The 20,839-nt window shown below is 38.2% G+C and overlaps 1 protein-coding gene and 1 pseudogene across 2 annotated transcripts in view; both read left to right on the top strand.

Moving 5' to 3' along the window:
- The window catches only part of NAE1 (NEDD8 activating enzyme E1 subunit 1), a 51,527-nt gene extending 43,992 nt beyond the window's left edge, over positions 1–7,535 (top strand). For both annotated transcript variants that reach the window (XM_069085823.1, XM_069085824.1), the window contains 4 exons: positions 1,462–1,554; positions 3,342–3,456; positions 3,551–3,600; positions 7,286–7,535. In XM_069085823.1, coding sequence (XP_068941924.1) covers positions 1,462–1,554; positions 3,342–3,456; positions 3,551–3,600; positions 7,286–7,395 — 368 coding nt within the window. In that variant the 3' untranslated portion in view covers positions 7,396–7,535. The remainder of the gene's footprint in view (positions 1–1,461; positions 1,555–3,341; positions 3,457–3,550; positions 3,601–7,285) is intronic.
- A 3,608-nt stretch (positions 7,536–11,143) lies between these two features.
- Positions 11,144–13,195, top strand: LOC138159458 (cellular tumor antigen p53-like; annotated as a pseudogene).
- The last annotated feature ends 7,644 nt before the right edge of the window (positions 13,196–20,839 follow it).

Genomic DNA, 20,839 nt, shown 5'->3' on the forward strand with positions numbered 1-20,839 from the left:
CTTCAACCCACTTCACATTTATATATAGTCAGACAACTAAAATACATTGTAAATTATTTTGAATTGTTAAAAACTAATTTAATTTAAAACAAATGAAATTGCTAATGAAGTATTAACTATTTCAGTTAGGAAAAAGATAACTTTCAGATTGGTGTCTTTTTTTTCTTTAATTTTTTTTGTTTTGTTTTGCTTTTTGGAGGGGAAAGGTAGGGCAATTGGGGTTAAGCAACTTGTCCAAGGTCACATGGCTAGTAAGTGTTAAGTGTCTGAGGCCGGATTTGAACTGAGGTCCTCCTAACTCCAGGGCCAGTGCTCTATTCACTGCACCACCTAGCCACCCCCCTTTAATTTTGATATAAAGATAGCCATAGATATTCTTCTCCCACATCCACCTCTCTACTATAAGGCAGGACATGATTCCACATTACGAGATTTCTTTTGATGATTTGTGCCTTCCACAAGGGCGGTCAAAGTATTCACATACTCATTTTTACCATTGAAGGCTCATGTAGATGTTTGTGATTGTTAGTTTGTATGTGTGATATGAGAACTATCTATAAAATCTGTTATCTAGTCACACATTTACATGACGATCAAAGAATTAGAGATGAGCACATTACCAAGTAAGTAGAGAACAGAATTCAGAGGTCAACAAACATTACAGAGGTGGATTTTTTTTTCAACTCAGCTAACATTTGTCAAGTGCTTACCATATGCCAGCTGCTGTGCTAGGCATTGGCAATCCAGAGACAAGACCAAAACTATCCCTGCCCTCAAATAGCTTACCTTCTTTTGGGGAGAGGGCTTTTTAAAAAGACTGGCCTGGGCTTCTTAGGACTTTTTTCTTTTTTTTTATTGTTAAGTACTATTTTATTTTTTTTATTACATGTAAAGATAGTTTTATCACTTTTTATAAGATTTGTGGTTCCAAATTTTTCTCCCTCTCTCTTTCCCCTCCCCTTGCCCAAGATGGCAAGCAATCCGATATAGGTTAAACATGTGCAGTCATGTTAAACATATTCATAGGACTTCTTTCATGCATAACCATTTCACTAGTAATAATTTTTCTATTTACACTGTGGCCTTAGGCAAGTCACTGAATCTCTCTAGGCCTCAGCAGTGGGTTACAGTGGAAAGAATGTTGGCTCTGGCTAGAAGGCCTGGGCTCACGTCCTATCTCTGCTGCTTTTCTGACTCTGGGCAGATCACTCCACCTCTCTGGGCCTCAACTTTTTCAGCTGAAAATGGACTTAGTGTGTAATCATGGAAATTTGAATGTTCCCTCCTATACTTCCTCTAATTCTACTATTTAGTAATATGTAATATTTAAGTAGTGAAATTATCTTCCATACTGAAACTGGTTATGCATGAAAACATTCTGTGTCCATTACATTTTTTTCTTCAGTGTTTCTTATTGTGTGCTATGTCCAAATAAGATTTTTTTTCCTTTGCCATTTCCAGCTTCCAGCATGGATAATCCTGATAGTGAAATAGTATTGTACTTAATGCTTCGAGCTGTTGATAGATTCCAGAAACAATATGGAAGATATCCAGGTAACCATTTCATTAGCAGAGCAGATATCAGTAAAAGTTCAGATTTGTGAATTAACGTTCAGGAAGTATTTTCAGAGAGTTTGCTATTAGATGTGCTTATATTTTTTAGGGGGAATAGATTAGATTAAGAACATTTTGCCATTTTCTAGCCCTTCTGGATATTAATCTAGTAATATAATAAATATAATGTTATAATAAAAATTCAGTAAACAATATTGAGGAACTGCCTTTAAATTTTTAAAGAAAATTTTAATGCAGATGTTTGCAAAACCGATTGATTGGTAAGGATCAGCTGTTTGTTTGTTTGTTTTTTGAGAGGGGACGGCAGGGTAGTTGGGGTTAAGTGACTTGCCCAAGTAAGGACAAGTTTAAATGCAAATGCTCCCTCCTCGTAGCCTTCCCTGATTTCCATCCCCCCCAAATTATTTTCTTTCTTTCTTTCTTGGATTTCTCATAGTAGTTATAGCTCCCCTATAATAGTAATTATAGCTGTCATTGATAAGGTAGTGCTTTACATTTACAAAGTACTTCCCCTGTTTGTACTTGATCCTCACAAGTCTTGTGAGGTTTAAGGTAATGTAGGTGGTATTATCTCCATTTTGCTAGTAGGAAGCCTAAGCTCAGAAAGTCACTTGTTTGTGCTCACACAGGCAGGAAGAGGCAGAGCTTTCACTCAGCCTTGTAAATTACAGTCTATTTGTATAAATGGGTTTTCTCCATTTACTAGATTGTAAACTTTCTTAGAGTTTAGAACATGCCTTACTTACCTTTGTCTCCCTCACAACATCTAGTACAGTGCCTTCCACATACTAGATGCCCAGTAACTATTTGTTCTTTGAAGGAAAAGAATTTAATTCTTGGTCTGACAAATGCTGGGTAAATAGTTATATGAAGTATGTGAACAGCTTTTCCATTTTTTGCAGACTGAATGCAAGGTTTGTTATACTCTTATATCAGTATATGGAAACCAGAGAATATTTGTGAATCTTAAGGTCTTGTATTTTATTAAAGAGATTATTATCAACAAAATTAGTAATATCATTTATATTCACTGTTGTGCAGCATAGGGTGTAGTATAAATCCTGCCCTAAACTGCCTATTCCTGTGGGACTTGCTATTTTAATTAGCAAGCCTAACAAAAAGGTCCATTATTATACTTATATCAGCTATCATATTTGAAAGTTTACAGTCCAGTAAATGGAAAAAAGCTATTTATACAAATAGACTGTAGTTAGCATTAAGAAATAGCTTTAAGAAATGAAAGAAGATTTAGATTAGGATTTTTTCAAAAATTCATTTATGTTATGGTTGCCCTTTTTCCTTTGACTAGATAAGTCCTAATATATTACTTCAATAAGAGCAGGAATGAGTATTTGCATACTGAGCAGTATAACAATGCTTATGTCCTGAACAGGACAGGTATTGTGGTATGAGTAGTCTCAGAAACAGGAAGCCCTGGGTTTAAATGCTGTCTCTCCGCACATTCTGGCTGGGACCCTGGCCAGGTCATTTAACTCCTTAGCTCTCCAAGCCACTATCTAAAACTGTAAATTGTAGAGTAGATGCCAGTCTGCATCAATATAAAGCAGGGATGGTTTCCTCACCTGGTGTTTCCTGTGTCATTGCAATCAGAGGTTGTCTCCAAGCCTGTCCAATCCCTTTCTGAGCTTATATAGAATGTAAAAATGCATGAAGATTATGAAAAACTAAGGAGTAAATATAAGCTAGCCATTAATTGTTGAAGCAATTTGTCTTAAATGGAAAATAATTTATGTTTATTTTATTAGGAGTTTATAACTATCAAGTTGAAGATGATATAGGGAAATTGAAGTCTTGCCTGACCAGCTTCCTTCAGGAATATGGTTTATCTGTAATGGTAAAAGATGATTATGTCCATGAATTGTAAGTAATTTATATTTTTAGTAGTAGTAATAATAACAATAATGAATTATTTTAATGGCCTAAAACTAACTTGTTTTTCTTGGTGCTTATGTAGCTGTCGGTACGGAGCTGCTGAGCCCCACACGATTGCAGCATTCTTGGGAGGTGAGCTTAATAGAAAGGCTCTCCTTTTGTTATAGTTCTATTTACCTGCTTTCTAAAAAGTACTTACTTTTTAAAAACCCTCTGCCATGTAAGCTGCAATAGAATAAATTCTTCAGATGTTAAATTTCTAGTGGATAAATATCCTCTGCTAAAATCTTCTTCCAGTAGCTTCTCATGGTGTAGGGATGACACTGGGTTCCTAAAGATTTGGCCAGTGGGATATAGTCTCTGGCAGGCCTTGGCAAACTGGAAAGAAAGGCTTCAAGGACAGGCCTAATGAGAGACCATTCCACTTCGTTGGGGAGGGGCTCATCACCAGATCAGCAGCAGGCTGATGGATTTTTCCACCAGAGCAGCTCTCAAGTATCATCTGCTAAATTGTCCTCCAACAACTTAGAGCTACATTATGCATTATGATCAGGGAATACCCATATGGATGAAATCATACATCTTTCAAGTATTTACTAGTTAAATGATGTGATAGCTGAAACTTATACTATTTTCTCTTAATTTTAATAGTCATCATTAAAGTTTGATGAAAAGAACACATATCTTGTGTATATAGAATCCAAAAACACCAAAGACTTATTTTTTTCTTTGAGATTATTCATGTTTATAATCAATGTAATTTATTAATTACTTTAAAAAAGATTCCTTTCAGGGGCAGCTAGGTGGTACAGTGAATAGAGCACCAACCCTGGAGTCAGGAGGACCTGAGTTCAAATGTGGCCTCAGACATTTGACACACATATAAGCTGTGTGACCTTGGGCAAGTCACTTAACACCAACTGCCTTACCTTCCCCCTCCAAAAAAAAAAAGATTCCTTTTAAAAGGATTATTTCCTAAGTAAAAAATTGTACCATATCCCGCCAGATTTTGAATATATTTTTCTCAGACAAAAATGGAAACCAAATTCATTATTTTTAATTCAGTGAAGGAGAGGATCTGAAGAAATAGAAATTAAATATGCAAGGTATCTAGTAATTTTTAAGGTAAACTTCATTACTAGTCTTCCAAGTGTAGTTTCAAAGCCTTTTAATTGGCATGAGAATTTTTAGTTTTTTAAAGCCATGAATTTAAACCAGGAAATTGTTATTCTTGCATAACAGAAAAATTGCCTTCTTTTTACATATTAAAAAAACCTGACACTCTAGCATCATAACCCCAAAACATCTTGTTAATTTGGTTTTTTTAAAAAGTCTCCTTGAGTTTTACAAACCCTCTTCTTTTTCTGGTTAGGTCAGCTTATTAAGACTAAGCCCTTTGGGAAATAGAGTTAGGAAGGTCATTGTGTTATACCAGAATTTTGGTGTTATTCAGTAGCCACAAATTGGGCAGCTAGGTGGTGCACTGGGAAGACCTTCAGGCTTAGAGTCAGGGAAGATTTCTTTGTGACTTCAAATCTGGCCTCAGACACTTTACTAGCTCTGTAATTTTGGGCCAGTTAGGCCCATTTGCCTCAGTTTCCTCATCTATAAAATGAACTGAAGAAGGAAATGGCAAACCACTTCAGTTAACTTTGCCAAGAAAACACCAAAAAGGGGACATGAAGTGTTGCACATGACTGAAAAAAAAATAGCCACAAATAATAACTGATTATTTGGCAGAGCTGGCTGTCAGCTGAGGAAAACCAGTTCATAAAGCACCCTAGTTGACACTAGTCAGATGCCTTCTTAGCATCTGAAATGAAGGGGAAACTTAAATGTGACTTGCTTGTGTCCCCACTTTCATCCTACATAATCGTGTCAGGTATCCCTGAAGGGTAAGTTTGTTCAGAGTACTTAGTGAGGTAGAATGGAGCTTTTGGGGAGTTGCATTTTAATAAGCAGTTGAAATAGGCTTGCAGTATTTCAGGTAGGAAAAAAAAGCAGCAGCCTCTGTTTAATTTCTCTGTCTTCCTGATTAGAAATATGTAGTATTTAGAGAAAAAAGTCCCATGCTTCCCTCCCCACACACCCCCAGCCCCACACATAATGGTCATTTATTGGTACAGGGAACTCCCAGTGAGGAGGCAGCCTTTATCAATGGTTTTGTTTTTTTTTAAAGCAATTGGGGTTAAGTAACTTGCTCAAGGTTACACGGCCAGTTATTATTTCTGGGTGTGGTGCTGAGTATCTGAGCCCCGATTTGATCCAGGTCATCCCGACACTGGAGCCGATGCTCTTACTTGCTGAGCCACCTGGCCGCCCCTAAGCAATTGGGGTTAAGTAACTTGCTTAAGGTTACACGGCCAGGTGTTTCTGGGTGGGTGCTAAGTGTCTGAGCCCGGGATTCGATCTCCAGGTGTTCTCAACACTGGAGCCGGTGCTCTTACTTGCTGTGCTACCTGGCCGCCCCAGCCTTTATCAATGTTAATCAACAACTGTGTTGATGTCAGTGTGTGTGTGTACACACACACACACACACACACAGAGTACATATATATATATACACATACACATATTCAGTGTGTGTTTATATACACACGTACCGTGTTTCCCCGATAATAAGACCTATCCTGAAAATAAGCCCTCCCCTTACTGTGTGAGATTCCTCTAAAATAAGCCCTCCCCTGAAAATAAGCCCTATCGAGATTGCTACTGTAGTGAAGGTGATCCCCTGCGCTACATGCTACATTACGGTACCCTCTGTATGCACCGTCCCCCACTCCCCACCCCCGCTGAAACGCACGCCACGCTCCGAGCAGCATCCAATCAGAGCTGCAGCAGTGAGCGCGTCATCCTGTTCTTTATTGAATTCATTATTGAATAAAGTTATATTTTTTTGTTCACATTTACCTGTTTATTAAAATTGCTGTCAATGTTCATTAAAATAAGCCCTCCCCTGAAAATAAGCCCTCTGGTGTTTTTCTGTCCAAAAAATTAATAAGACAGTGTCTTATTATCGGGGAAACACGGTATATACACTTGTGTATTTGCTTATGTACACAGTACACATTGATGTATGCACATACACATAAACTCACTCTTATTTAATATGTGGGGTACTTAGAGGTTAAGTGACTTGTTTAGGATCACAGAGATATGTCAGAAATGGGACTTGAATCTAGATCTTCCTTACTCAGGCTGACTGTCTATTCATTATACTAGCCCTACACAACCTGTGGCTCACCAAAGGATTTTGGGTGGCCCAAGAATAATGTAGAGGAAAACATCCTCTTCATTTCTCATGGACTGCCAGAAATCCTTTGGCGTGCTCACAGGCCATAAGTGGCTAGAAGGCCACAGGTTGTGCAGACCTGCATCATGTCATGCTGTCTCTCTATTGATAATATTTAGAAATATATATATATATATATATATTTTTTTTTTCTTTAAAGCAATTGGGGTTAAGTAACTTGCTCAAGGTTACACAGCCAGTTTTTTGTGTATCGGTGTTCAATATCTGAGGCCGGAACCAATCCCGGGTCCTCCCAACTCCAGGGCCAGTGCTCTTACTTACTGCGCCACCAAGCTGCCCCTAGAAATATGTTTTTTAACTCATTGTTTTTAAAACATGATATATTTATAAAGAGCTTATAAAGAACTGTTCTCTTTTGTGTGAAGATATAAAAAAACCTGGCATCTTGGGATTACTTATGGGTACTCAGTTTTAAATATTAATATGATGGAGTACTTAATTTAAATTTTATACAACTATTGTGAACTATTTAAACATTTTGCTTTTCTAATTTTTCTTTTACAGGAGCTGCTGCTCAGGAGGTTATCAAAATAATTACCAAACAGTTTGTAATTTTTAATAATACCTATATTTACAGTGGCATGTCACAAACCTCAGCAACTTTCCAGCTGTAGAAAAAATTACAGTATGTTAATAGCATGCTTATGCTTAAAACTGTAATTGTCTTCAGGTTGTGCTAAGTTCTGTATAATTCTTCTAATACAGGGCTGCTAAATTCTTTCCTTAATAAACATTAAAAATGTTTTTTTTTTAATTGTGTCATTCTTGATTATTTTGCAGGGGGATCATACTATAGCCACAATTTTTTTTTAATGCTTTATTAACTTCTGATTTACATCATTCGTTTCCACCAGATTTTGAGTTACAAATTTTCTCCCTGTTTTTCCCCCACCCATCCCCACCAAACAGCAGTCCCACAGGATATCCCCACCTCCAATCTGCTCTCTCCCATATTTTCTCCCATACCCGTTTCAACTTTTCCAGTGGATCTCTATGCCTCAGTGCCTGTATATCTTATTTCTTAATTACATGTAAGATGGTATAAATAATAGTATATATATATGTATACATACATACACACACACACACACACACACACACACATATATACTTGAATCAATTCCAGATTCATTCCCTTTCCCCCCTGCCACCCACCACCACCGGGAAGACAAGCAGTTCAGTATAGGTTGTACATGTGCGGCTAATGCAAAACAATAACATAGTAGATATATTGTAAAAGACTGACTATATTTCCCTCCCTCCTATCCCACCACCCACTTGTTCTATTCTCTACTTTGATCCTGTCCCTTTTCAAAAGTGGGTGCTTCCAACTTCCCTCCCCCCCAGCCTGCCCTCCCTTCCATCATCCCCCCTCTCATCCCCTTCCCCCCCTATTCTCCTGGAGGGTGAGATCCCCTATTTAGTGTGTATTTCACTCCCTCCTCAAGCCAGATTCAATGGGAATAAGGTTGACCCATTCCCTTTTGCCTTCCTATTCTTCCCCTCCATTGTAACCATTTTCCCTTGCCTCTTCTGTATGAGATAGTTTGCCCCAATCTGTCTCTCCCCATCTCGTCTCATTATATTCCTCTCACCTCTTAATTTCACCTTTTAAGTATCATCCCTTCCTGTTAAATTGGTCCTGTGCCCTCTATCTATGTATACCTGTAAATGTATATACACACATTCACATATGTATTCATATGCCCACATACCCTCTTATATAGACATACATATATATATATATATATATATTTCTAATCCCTTCAACTACTGAGAAAAGTTTCATAAATTACAATTATTGTTTTTCCATGTAGGAATGTTAATAGTTCAACTTTGATAAGTTCCTTATGATTTCTTTTCCCTGTTTGCCTTCTCATGCTCCTCTTGCTTCTTGTATCTGAATGTCAAATTTTCTATTCAACTCTGGTTTTTTCAGCAAGAATGCTTGAAAGTCCTCTATTCCACTGAATGACCATATTTTCCCCTGAAACATGATACTCAGTTTTGCTGGGTAGTGTAGCCACAATTTTTTTTAACAGAATACCTATGCTGAATTTGTTCATATTTATACTTACTATCATATTAATATTTATAAGTACAGTCTAGTATTTGTAAGTTCTTAACCATAATCTCTTTTTATAAAGTAAAAATAGATTAAAATAATTCATAGAATATTAAAGCTTGAAAGAATCTTAGAGGTTCAGTCCAACTTCCTCATTTTGAGGACACTAAAACTATCCACATGATGTATCCTTGATCTCAGGCTCTCCCCTTTTCTTTGATCCTTGCTTCATCAAACATCTCCCTTTCTCATGTATCTTCAGTCTCACCTATTTTCTCTTTTTTAGTTAAAATTTTTATTTTCAGTTCAAATTCTCTATCTTCCTCTATTCCCTCTTCCATTCACTGAGAAGACATGAAGCATGGTACCCATTATGCATATGAAGTAATGAAAACATTTCTACATTAGTCAGGTTATAGAGGGAAAAAAGCAAGAAAAATAAAGTGAAAAAAAATGCTTTAATCTGTACTGAGTTCATTAGTTCTCTCATTGGAGGTGGCTAGCCTTTTCCATCATTTGTCCTTTGGAATTGTCTTGGGTCAGAGCAGCTAATTCTTTCACACATGATTATCGTTACAGTATTGCCATTACTATGTATAGTGTTCTCCTGGTTTTGTTCACTTCTCTGTATCAGTTCACATAAGTTTTCCCAGGTTTTTCTGAAACCATCCTACCTGTCATTTTATAGCAAATTGTATTCCATCAATCACAGTCACATACTACAACTTGTTCAGCCATTCCCCAAATGATGGGTATCCCCTCAGTTTCCAATTCTTTGCCGACACAAAAAGAGCTACTATAAACATTTTTGTACATGTGGGTCCTTTTCCTTTTTATTTCATCTCTTTGGGATATAGACCTAGCAGTGGTATTGCTGGGCCAAAGGGTATGCACAGTTTTATAGACCTTTGGGTATAGTTCCAAACTGTTCTCTATAATGGTTGCACCAATTCACAATTCCATCAACAGTGCATTAGTGTTCCGATTTTCTTGCATCCTCCAGCATTTGTCATTTTCTTTTTCTGTCATGTTAGTTAGAGTGATGAGTATGAGGTAGTACCTCAGAGTTGTTTTAATTTGCATTTCTCTAAATATTTGTGATTTGGAGCATTTTTTTTCATTTCATTCATTGCTTTAATTTCTTTTGAAAACTTCCTGTTCACATCCTTTGACCATTTGTCAATTGAGGAATGCGCTTTTACACATATATGCATATGTGTGTATACATATATATGTATATCTTATATATATAAAAATTTGGCTCAGTTTCTTATATATTTGAAAGATGAGGCCATCAGAGAAACTTACTATAACTTCCTCTCCCTCCCAGTTTTCTGCTTTCCTGTTTTTTGTATGTGTGCAAAAACTTTTTAATGTAATCAGAATTGTCCATTTTACTTCTCATGATCCTCGCTATCTCTTGTTTGATCATGTACTCTTATCCATAGAGTTGACAGGTAATTTTTTTCCCCATGTTCTCCTAATTTTCTTATGATATTACCCTTTATGTGTAAATCATATACTCATTTTGACCTTATGTTGGCATATAATGTGAGAGGCTGGTTTGTCTATGCTTAGTTTCTTCTAGACCATTTTCCAATTTTCTCAGCAGTGTTTGTTAAATAGTGAGTTCTTTCCCCAGTAACTTGAAACTTTGGGTTACTATGGTCATTTACTACTGTGTACCTAATCTATTCCATTGATCCACCACTCTATTTCTTATCCATTGTCAGACTATTCTGGTATTTACCACTTTGCAGTACAGTTTGAGATCTGGTACTGCTTGGCTGCATTCCTGCACTTTTTTTTTCATTGATTTCCTTGATATTCTTGACCTTTTGTTCCTCCAGGTGAATTTTATTATTGTTTCTAGATGTATAATACAATTATCTGGTAGTTTGATATGGCATAGGATAAATAAATTTAGGTAATATTATTATTATATTGGCTTGGCCTACCCATGAGCAATTACTATTTCTCCTATTTATTTAGATCTGTCTTTATTTTTGTGAAAAATATTTTGTAATTTTGTTCACATAGTTCCTCTCTGTGTCTTGACAGGTAGACTTCCAAGTATTTTAGACTGTCTGCAATTATTTTAAATGGAATCTCTATCTTCCTGCGGGTTTTTATTGGTAACATACAGAAATGCTGATGATTTATGTGGCTTTATTTTATATCCTGCTGAAGTTGTTTCAGCTAGTTTTTTAGTTGATTCTCTTGGGTTCTGTAAGTCATCATAGTATCTGCAAAAAGTGATAGTTTTGTTTCCTTGTTGCCTATTTTTATTCCTTCAGTTTTTCTAATGTTTTTAAATAGGAATAAGCATTGTTTTTGTCAAAAGCTTTTTCTGCATCTTTTGAGATAATAATTTTTGCTTTTCTTATTGATATGGTCAGTTATGTTTATAACTCTTTTTACAGTTTTTCTAACATTATACTAGCTCTACATTCCTAGTATAAATCCCACCTGGTTATATGATCTTCATGATATATTGCTGTAATCTTCTGGCTAGCATTAAATTTTTTTGCATCGATATTCATTAGAGAAATTAGTTTATAGTTTTCTTTCTCTGTTTTTGCTCTCCCTGGTTTAGCCATATTTGTGACATAGAAGGAATCTGGCAGGACTCCTTCTTTGCCTATGTTTTCAAATAGTTTGTATAGTTTGGGAATTGTTATTTAAATGTTTGGTAGAATTTGCTTATAAATCCATCTAGTTGGGGCTGGCGGTAAGTTTATACCACTCAAAGTTGGGAGCTGTGGTCAAGAGAGCAGACCCCCTGTCCCTTCCCTCACCACCTGCCAGTCACAAAACTGCTTTCCTGAGGCCTACCATGGAGGAATCATTGTCCGATCTGGAGCCCCCACTGAGCCAGGAAACCTTCTCAGACTTATGGAATTTACAGTGGAACAGTTTGCCAGATGATTTATCGAACATAGATGATATACAGTTTGCCTCACCAGACAATATGAGCTGGCCGGGAATTGAGTAATAAAACCCTGGATTTCAGGTGCCTGTACCCCCAGTTAACCTGCTCACATCAAATACTGTTCCATCCCGAAAGGACTATCCTGGGGAGTGTGGCTTCCAGATTGGTTTTCTACAATCCGGAACGGCCAAGTCTGTCACTTGCACATATTCCCCTGAGCTGAACAAGCTGTTTTGCCAGCTGGCCAAGACCTGCCCTGTCCAGCTCTGGGTCACCTCACCACCACCTGCTGGTGCCTGAGTCCGAGCTATGGCTATTTATAAGAAGTCAGAACACATGATCAAGGTGGTTAAGCACTGTCTCCACCATGAACGATGCACCAAGCACATAGATGCCCTGGCACCTCCCCAGCACCTGATTCAGGTGGAAGGAAACCTAAGTGTGGAATACCTCAATGTGCCACCACCATGCGACAGAGTGTGTCCATTCCTTATGAGTCCCCGGAGGTTGGCTGTGATTTTACTACAATTCATTACAATTATATGTGCAACAGTTCATGTGGGGGTGGGGGGGGAATGAACCGGTGCCCAATCCTTACCATCATAACTGGAAGACTCCAGCGGTCAGCTCCTTGGGTGTCACAGCTTTGAAATACGTGTGTGTGCCTGTCCTGGAAGAGACCGTCGAACTGAGGAGGAAAATTTCCACAAGAAGGGAGGTCACAACCCACAGCCACAGTCTTAGAGCAATAAGCATGCATTGCCCACCACTCCTGGGAGCACCCCCCAAGGCTAAAAAGAAGTTAATGGATGGAAAATATTTCACCCTCCAGATCTGAGGTCGCCAGCGCTATGAGCTGCTCCGGGAAATAAATGAAACATTAGAACTGAAAAGATACAGTGGGAAAGAACCTGAGGGGAGCTGTCCCCACCGCAGCCAGTTGAAGTCCAAGAAAGGAGATTCTACCCCTTGTCAAGACAAAAGACTTATGGTGAAAAGTGAAGTTCCTGACTCCGACTGAACATAACTACCCCCACCCCAGAGACTCTCTGTTTTTTATTTCCCATATGCAACCTCTCCTCTAAAGTCTTACCTTTAGAGATTCCCATTCTTCAGCCCTCCCCCCTCTTCCAGCTTAAAAATATAAGTCTCAATACTAAGGTGTTCCTTGCTAAAACAGATAAATGGGAGTAGGGCCTTTCCCTACTAGGCCATTATCCCTCACTTTGTTGTTCAGTCCACCTCTCCATGACCCAGGGGAGCATAGCACTCCAGTATTATCCATGGGGTTTTGTTGGCAAAGATACGGCAGTGGTTTGCTGTTTTCTTCTCCAGTAGATTAAGGCAAACAGAAGTTAAGTGACTTGCTCACACAGCTACTGAGGCCAATTTGAACTCAGGTCTTCCTGATTTCAGGCACCATTTTATATCTACTGAGCCACCTAGTTGCCTTCCCTCACTTTTACTGTCCCTCTAAAAGAGAGAAAAGTGATCTGAATAAATCTGAAAAAAAGTGTTCTGAATAAAAATATTAGAGGCATTGGAATCATAGACTTAGAACTGAGGGAAAGGACCTCAAAGGCCCCCTAGGTGGGCCCCTACTTTCTCACAGTGAGAAACAGGATTGAAATCCAGAACAACAAAGTGATGCTTCCATTGTACCATACTGCCTTTCTGGACTAGAGGCCTTGCTTAGAGCCATGATGGTTTCTTCAAATTATTATATGTATTTCTGTCATTTTGGAAAATGTATTCATTTAGGTATGTGTCCCTGGTAAGGTGGGGGAGGGTGGTGGAAGGATGTCAGGAAAGTGGGTAGTCACAAATAGTTGTTGATGGGTTGACATCTGTGCTAAAATGAGCTGTCCCACCCGCTGGATTTAGTCTCTGAAATGCCCAGTGGAATGTCCTTCTACCAAAATGTTATATACCCTCTAAGACTAAGCTAGACTAGGAAGTTCATTTTCACTCACATCTATTTAGCATTTTCCTTCATGATGAATTGTAGTCAACAAACATTTTGAGAAAGGAGCCATAAATTCACCAGACTGCCAAAGAGGTTTGACATAAAAATGGTTAAGAACCCCAGCTTTCTCAGGAACACACTTTAGTTCCAAGTGAAGTTGATTCACCCCCCAGAGATTCCTCCTTTCTTGTTTTCTTCCTTTTCTCCCCTTTTTTGTACCTTTTTGCTATTTTTATGGAATTTATTTTCATATAAAGAGTCAATACTGAAAAAAAAATTTTTTTAAATCCATCTAGTCTTGGGAATTTTTTTCCTAGGGAGCTCATTTATGGCTCATTCAATTTTTTCTAAAATAAGGTTATTTTTTTCTTCTGTTAATCTGGGCATTTTATGTTTTTATAGTCATCCATTTCACTTAGATTGTCAGTTTTACTGGCAAAATTTAAAAATTGGGCAAAATAGAATCTTACCCATTTTCTATACCTGAGGCTTCTACTTGCTTACCACCTATTAACCTGGCTTTAGTCTTCAATACACCACTCTGCTCAAACATCCCCACCGATCTCTCTGTGGAATTTAATCCTGTGATCTACTCTTGTTCTTCATACTCTTTTCTCCCTTGACTTCCATGAAAATACTCTCATGGTTTTCCTCCTACTCTCTGACTGCTGCTCTGCCTTTTGTTTTCTTCTCATTCTCCAGTCCTTTAAAGAGGTGACTACCAAGGTTGTGGCCTGGTCTTTCCTCCTCCTATATGCTTCCCCTTTGTGAATCCATGCGTGACCGGTTATTTTCTTTAGGAGGCTAAGTCTTTCCTCAAAGGGTCAGTTGTGTATTTCCAACTGATGGACTTATAGCGCTTCAAACTTCATAATGTTCAAATCTGAATTTGTTTTCATTAAACCTGAACTACCTCTAACTTCACTATTTCTTGGACAGTACCATTGCCCCAACATCCAAATTCAAGTGCACAGAATCATCTTTGATTCTTCCCCCTATTACCTACCCCATATCAAATCTTGTTGACCTACTGATACCATGTCTCCCATGTATTCCACTGCAGTAACCTTTGTTCAAGCTTTCATCTCTTGTTTAGTAGTTTTGTAACTTGTGTTCTTGCCTCCAGTGCCTCCCCTCTCCAATCCATCCTTTATGCAATGTTCCTAATGCGTCTCTCATATCATGTCACTCTACTCAAAATCTTTTAGTGTCTTTTAGTTATATGAATAAAACTTAAACATTTCATTCTTGAACCAGCCTTTCTAGCCTCCTTATATGCCTTTTCTTCATGGACCCTACATTATAAAGTCAAACTGGAATAAAATCTTCAGGCCCCACTTCTTGTTCTCATAGGAGTTAGGGCTAAAAGAACTAAGACTATGAGAGAGATTTTAATCCAGCCCATCAAGTTATAGGAGAAAAAAACAGGCTCAGAGAGATTGTAGTATATCCAAGCTCTAAGAGGTAGTAACAGTTAGGATTATTGCATTAGCCTGCTGGTAAGTCTGCCTGCCTTGAGCCTTTTCTTCAATCCATCCTTCATTCAGTCCCTACAGTGATTTTCCTAAAACATAGGTCTGGTCAAGTCACCCTTTCCTATTCAATGAACTCTAATAGGTCTTTATAGATTCCAGATATAAATACAAAATACTATTTGGCATTCAAAGTCCTTCATAACCTAGCCCCTTCTATTTTTCTAGTCTTTTTACACATTACTCCCCAACTCTGATCCAGTGACACTGGCCTCCTGGCTGTTTCACAAGTAAGACACTAGATCTTTTGACTCTGAAAGTCTCTGGGTGTTTTCAATGACTGTCCTCAATAGCAGGAATGCTCTGCTTCCTGTGCACAAACTACTGACCTTCCTGGCCTCCTTAAGTCCCAGCTAAAATTCCATCTTTTACAAGAAGCATTCCTTAACCCCACTTATTTCCAGTGCCTTCCTTCTATTAACTATCTCCTATTCTGTATGTAGCCAGTTTTGTATTTACTTGTTTGTATTTTGTTTCTCCCCATCAGCCTGTAAGATTCTTGAGGGCAGGGGCACTGTCTTTTGCCTCCTTTTGTATCCCCAAAGCTTAGCACAGTGCCTGCCCCTTAATAGGTACTTAATAAATGTTTATTGATTGATTGATTTGAAGCCAAGTCTTCTGACACAAGCTAGTATTCTTTCTTGCTGTCACACCAACTTCACTAGGTCACTTCTTCAGAGACTATAAAACATCGTCATTTTCTCTAAAGAGGATTTAAAATCTTGAGACTGGCCATTGAATCTGCATTTTTAAGAGACCATTAATAGTAACAGCTTGACCATTCATTCCCCAAGATATAAGCAGTCAAAGGACATAAACAAACATTTTTTAAAAATAGGAAAATTATTTCCAAAGAAATGAAAGGATGTTTCCAAATCGCTAATAATAATAAGAATTTACTAAGCATTTACTATGTGGTTCCAGACCCTGTGCTAAACTCTCAAGATACAAAGACAAAAACACTGTCCCTGCCTTAGAGGAGTTCACATTCTAATGGGGGAGAACACATTGATACCTAGGGACATATAATATACAGTAGATGGAAGGAAATCTCAGAGGAAAGGGACTTGGGGGAGAGTAAGAGACCTGGGAGGGCCTCTTCTATTTTGTAAATGGTATTTGAGCTGAATTTTGAAGGAAATTAGGGACTATTTAACAGGTGGGGAGGGGAGGGGAGACAGGAGAGTGTTCTAGCCATGAGGAACAGTGACTGCTAAGGCATAGAAATGGGAAGTGTATTGGAGAGTGCATGGAGGGAAATAAAGAATAAAAGGACTGGAAAGGTAAGAAGGAACCAGGTTAGTGAAGGATTTCACCAGGTGGCAAAGGCTTTGAGCACCAAACAAGATTTTATATTTAATCCTGGAGGCAACAGGATGCCACTGAAGTTTTGTTTTATCTCACACTCAGGAAATTGTCAAAGATCACAAAAGATGAGATTGTCAGTGTTGGAGGGGAATAGGGAAAGAGAAGCACACTAATAAATTGTTGGAGCTATGAATTTTTATAACCATAATGGAAAATAATTTGGAATTATGCAAGTAAAGTGAGTAAAATTTCTGTACCTTTTGATCCAGAGATTCCACCACTAGGCATATATTCCAAGGATATGTACATCCCATATACACAAAAACATTTATAGCAGCACTTTTTGTAGTTATAAAGAACTGGAAACAAAATGGATGTTCATCAACTGAAGAATGGCCAAACAAGTTAAGGTACATGAATGTAATAGAATATTACTGTGTTGTAAGAAATGAAGAGCATGATGAATACAGAGAAAAATGAAAAGATTTATATGATACAAAGTGAAGAAAGCAGAACCAGGAAAAAATATGCAACATGCATACAACAACGTAAATAGAAAAACAACAAACCAATAATCAAAATAATGCTGCAAAATTATAATGGTCAACTTTAACCCCTAAGAGGAGGTAAGAGAAAACACACCTTCTATTACTTCTTTGCAGAGGTAGGGGACAATAGAGGTGGAATACTGCATATACTATCAGGTTTGTTAATACATTGATTTTGTGGACTTTTCTTTTTCATTTTAAAAATATAAGAAATATCTCTCTGGGAAGTGAGGATATGTTAAAAAAATGTAAGTAACATAAAAAGCAAAGATATCAATAAAAATTATTTTTTGCAAACCTTAAAGCACAAATAAGTGCTAACTTTATTTAAACCTAGGTGGTTAGGAGTTTTGAGATATACAGGGAGAAAACAGAGGAAAAAAATATTTTCCAGTTTGTTAAAGAAGTAATATATAATAAAAATGATTTGGGAATTCAGAGCTAATAAGAAAGGTTTTACTTTCAGTAATTAATACTATCCAAACATACTCTTGGATTACCTTACAACTTGGAATGAGAGTGGGTTGGAGTGGTATATTCCCCATATAGCCTATAAGTTAGTGTGGTTGACTAAAATCCTGTAACACTGCTATACTAAAGTTAGCCTTATAGCTTTCTTGCACTTCTGAGAATAGTGTGCACAGTAGGTCCTTAAAACATTTGTACTGTGATAGTCAAGTAATATTTCTTTTTTTTTTGCTTTTTGGAGGGGGGAGAGCAGGGCAATTGGGGTTAAGTGACTTGCCCAAGGTCACACAGTTAGTAAGCATGTCAAGTGTCTGAGGCCGGATTTGAACTCAAGTCCTGACTCCAGGGCCAGCGCTCTATTCACTGCACCAAGTAATATTTCTTAAGTGCCTATTCTATGCTGGGCACTAAGTGCTAAGTGCAAGCAAAGAAAGGCAAAAAACAGTCTCTGCTCTCAAGCAGCTTACAGTCTAAGGCGGGGGGGGGGAGACAACATGCAAATAATTATGTACAAACAAGGTATGTATAGGATAAGTAGGAAATAATTAGCAGAAGAAACTAAGATTCAGGAAGACTGAGAAAGGCTTCATGCAAAAGCAGACTTTAGCTGTGGCTTGAAGGACACTGGGGAACTAGGAGACAGGTGTGAAGAGCATCCCAGGCATGGGAAATAGTGAAAATGCTTGGGGTTGGCAGAGTAGAAACAGGACTTCCGCGCAGCTCCTGCTTCTGCCTCCTCCAATTCATGCAAAAAATGACTCTAAACAAACTTCGGAGCTACAGAACCCCCTGAAGACAGCCCTGCAGGCTGGCAGGAAGGGGCCAGTGCAGCACTCTGGGAGATGAGGCCTCAGGGAGGCCACAACCAGCCACCTGCAGAGGGACTTCAGATCACCAGCAGCTGTGGTGGTTTCCAGAATTATCAACCTACAGATGCTAAGGACAAAGTGAGAGGTCAGTGCAGTGTGGACTTTGGGAACCGGGAGATCAGGAGTGTGGTTCAGCCTTTACCCATGCAGAGAGAGAAGCTGCTGAGGCACTGTGGCCATGCAGCTGCCACCACATGGCAGCTTCAGAGCTCCTGGCCTGCAGATTGTAGGGGGAACGGGGACTAAGCGACCAGTCTGAGGGGTAATCATTTCTGCTTTAACTTGCTTGGAACTGAATCCCTGTCCTGGGTGGAAGTCCTGGGGTGTGTGACCAGTTTGCCAGAGCCTGTGGAGGCTTCAGAGAGGGCAGCCAAATAAGAGCTCCAGCAGCTTTGAAAACCCCAGCAATTTGGGACAAAGCTCCCCTCTCTGGTAGCAGAATTCTACTGTGGCAAAAAGTTCAAAAGTCAAGTAATTGAGTGACAACATGAACAAGCAAAGGAAGCAAAGCAAGCAGAGTAATCCAACATTAGACTCCTATTCTGAGGACAAAATGGATCAAAGCATGGAATAGGAGGAAGGACAGCAAAGTCAGAACTCCTACATGAAAAGCTGCCAAGAATAATATGAGTTGCTTATAGCCTGTAGAGGAGATTAAGAAGGATTTTGAAAACCAAATAAGAGAAGTGGAAGAAAATTGGGAATAGACATGAGAATGATGCAAGAAAATTATGAAAGAAATGGAAGTCAGCAACCTGACTGAAGAAAATAACACCTTAAAAAATAGACTAACTCAAATGGCAAAAGAGGCTCAAAAAGGCAATGAGGAGAAGAATGCCTTTAAAAGCCGAATTTGCCAGATGAAAAAAAGAATCTCAAAAGCTCACTGAAGAGAATCATTCCTTCAGAATTAGATTGGAGCAAATGGAAGCTAGTGACTTTATGAGAAATCAAGATACTATTAAACAGATCCAAACAAATGAAAAAATAGAAGGCAATGTGAAATATCTCATTGGGAAAACCACTGACCTGGAAAATAGATCCAGGAGAGACAATTTAAAAGTTATTGGACTACCTGAAAGCCATGATCAAAAAATGAACCTAGAAATCATCCTTCAAGAAATTCTCAAGTAAAATTGCCCTGATGTTTTAGAACCAGAGGGCAAAATAGAGGTTGAAAGAATTCACTGATCACGTCTTGAAAAAGATCCCAAAAAGAAAACTCCTAGGAATACTATAGCCAGGTTCCAGAGTTCCCAGATCAAGGAGAAAATATTACAAGCAACCAAGAAGAAACAATTTGAATATTGTGGAAACACTATCAGGATAATGCAGGATCTGACAGCTTCTACATTGAGGGATCAAAGGGCTTGGAATATGATATTCCGGAGGTCAGAGGAGCTGGGATTAAAACCAAGAATCACCTACCCAGCAAAACTGAGTATCATGTTTCAGGGGAAAATATGGTCATTCAAAGGAATAGAGGACTTTCAAGCATTCTTGATGAAAAAACCAGAGTTGAATAGAAAATCTGACATTCAGATACAAGAAGCAAGAGAAGCATGAAAAGGTATACAGGGAAATCATAAGTAACTTATCAAAGTTGAACTATTTACCATTCCTACATGGAAAAATGATAATTGTAACTTATGAAACTTTTCTCAGTATGAGAATAGTTGAAGGGAATAAAAATTTATATATATATATACATATATATATAGTGTGTGTATACATACATATATATGTCTATATAGGAAGGTATATGGGTATATGAATACATATGTGAGTGTGTGTATATATGTTTACAGGTATACATAGAAAGAGGGCACAGGACTAATTTAATAGGAAGAGATGATACTTAAAAGGTGAAATTAAGAGGTGATAGAGGAATATAATGAGAGGAGATAGTGAGAGACACAATGGGGTAAATTATCTCACATAGAAGAGGCAAGGGAAAATTGTTACAATGGAGGGGAAGAACAGGAAGGCAAAAGGGTATGAGTCGACCTTATTCTCATTGAATTTGGCTTAGGGAGGGAGTGACATACACACTAAATAGGGTATCTCATCCTACAGGAGAGTAGGGGGAAGGAGATGAGAGGGGGATGATGGAAGGGAGGGCAGGCTGGGGGGGGGGGGGGAAGTTGGAAGCACCCACTTTTGAAAAGGGACTGGATCAAAATAGAGAACAGAACAGGTGGGGGTCAGGACAGGAAGGAGGAAAATATAGTTAGTCTTTCACAATATATAAATATAGAAATGTTTTGCTTAGCTACACATGTACAACCTTTATTTAATTGCTTATCTTCCCAGTAAGGGTGGGTGACGAGGGAGGAAGGGAAAGAATACGGAATTCAAAATTTTAAAATC

This window comes from Petaurus breviceps, unplaced genomic scaffold (genome assembly GCF_028583685.1).
Source record: "Petaurus breviceps papuanus isolate PSGF00001 unplaced genomic scaffold, PetGlider_PUasm1.0 176, whole genome shotgun sequence".
NCBI classification, from domain to species: domain Eukaryota; kingdom Metazoa; phylum Chordata; class Mammalia; order Diprotodontia; family Petauridae; genus Petaurus; species Petaurus breviceps.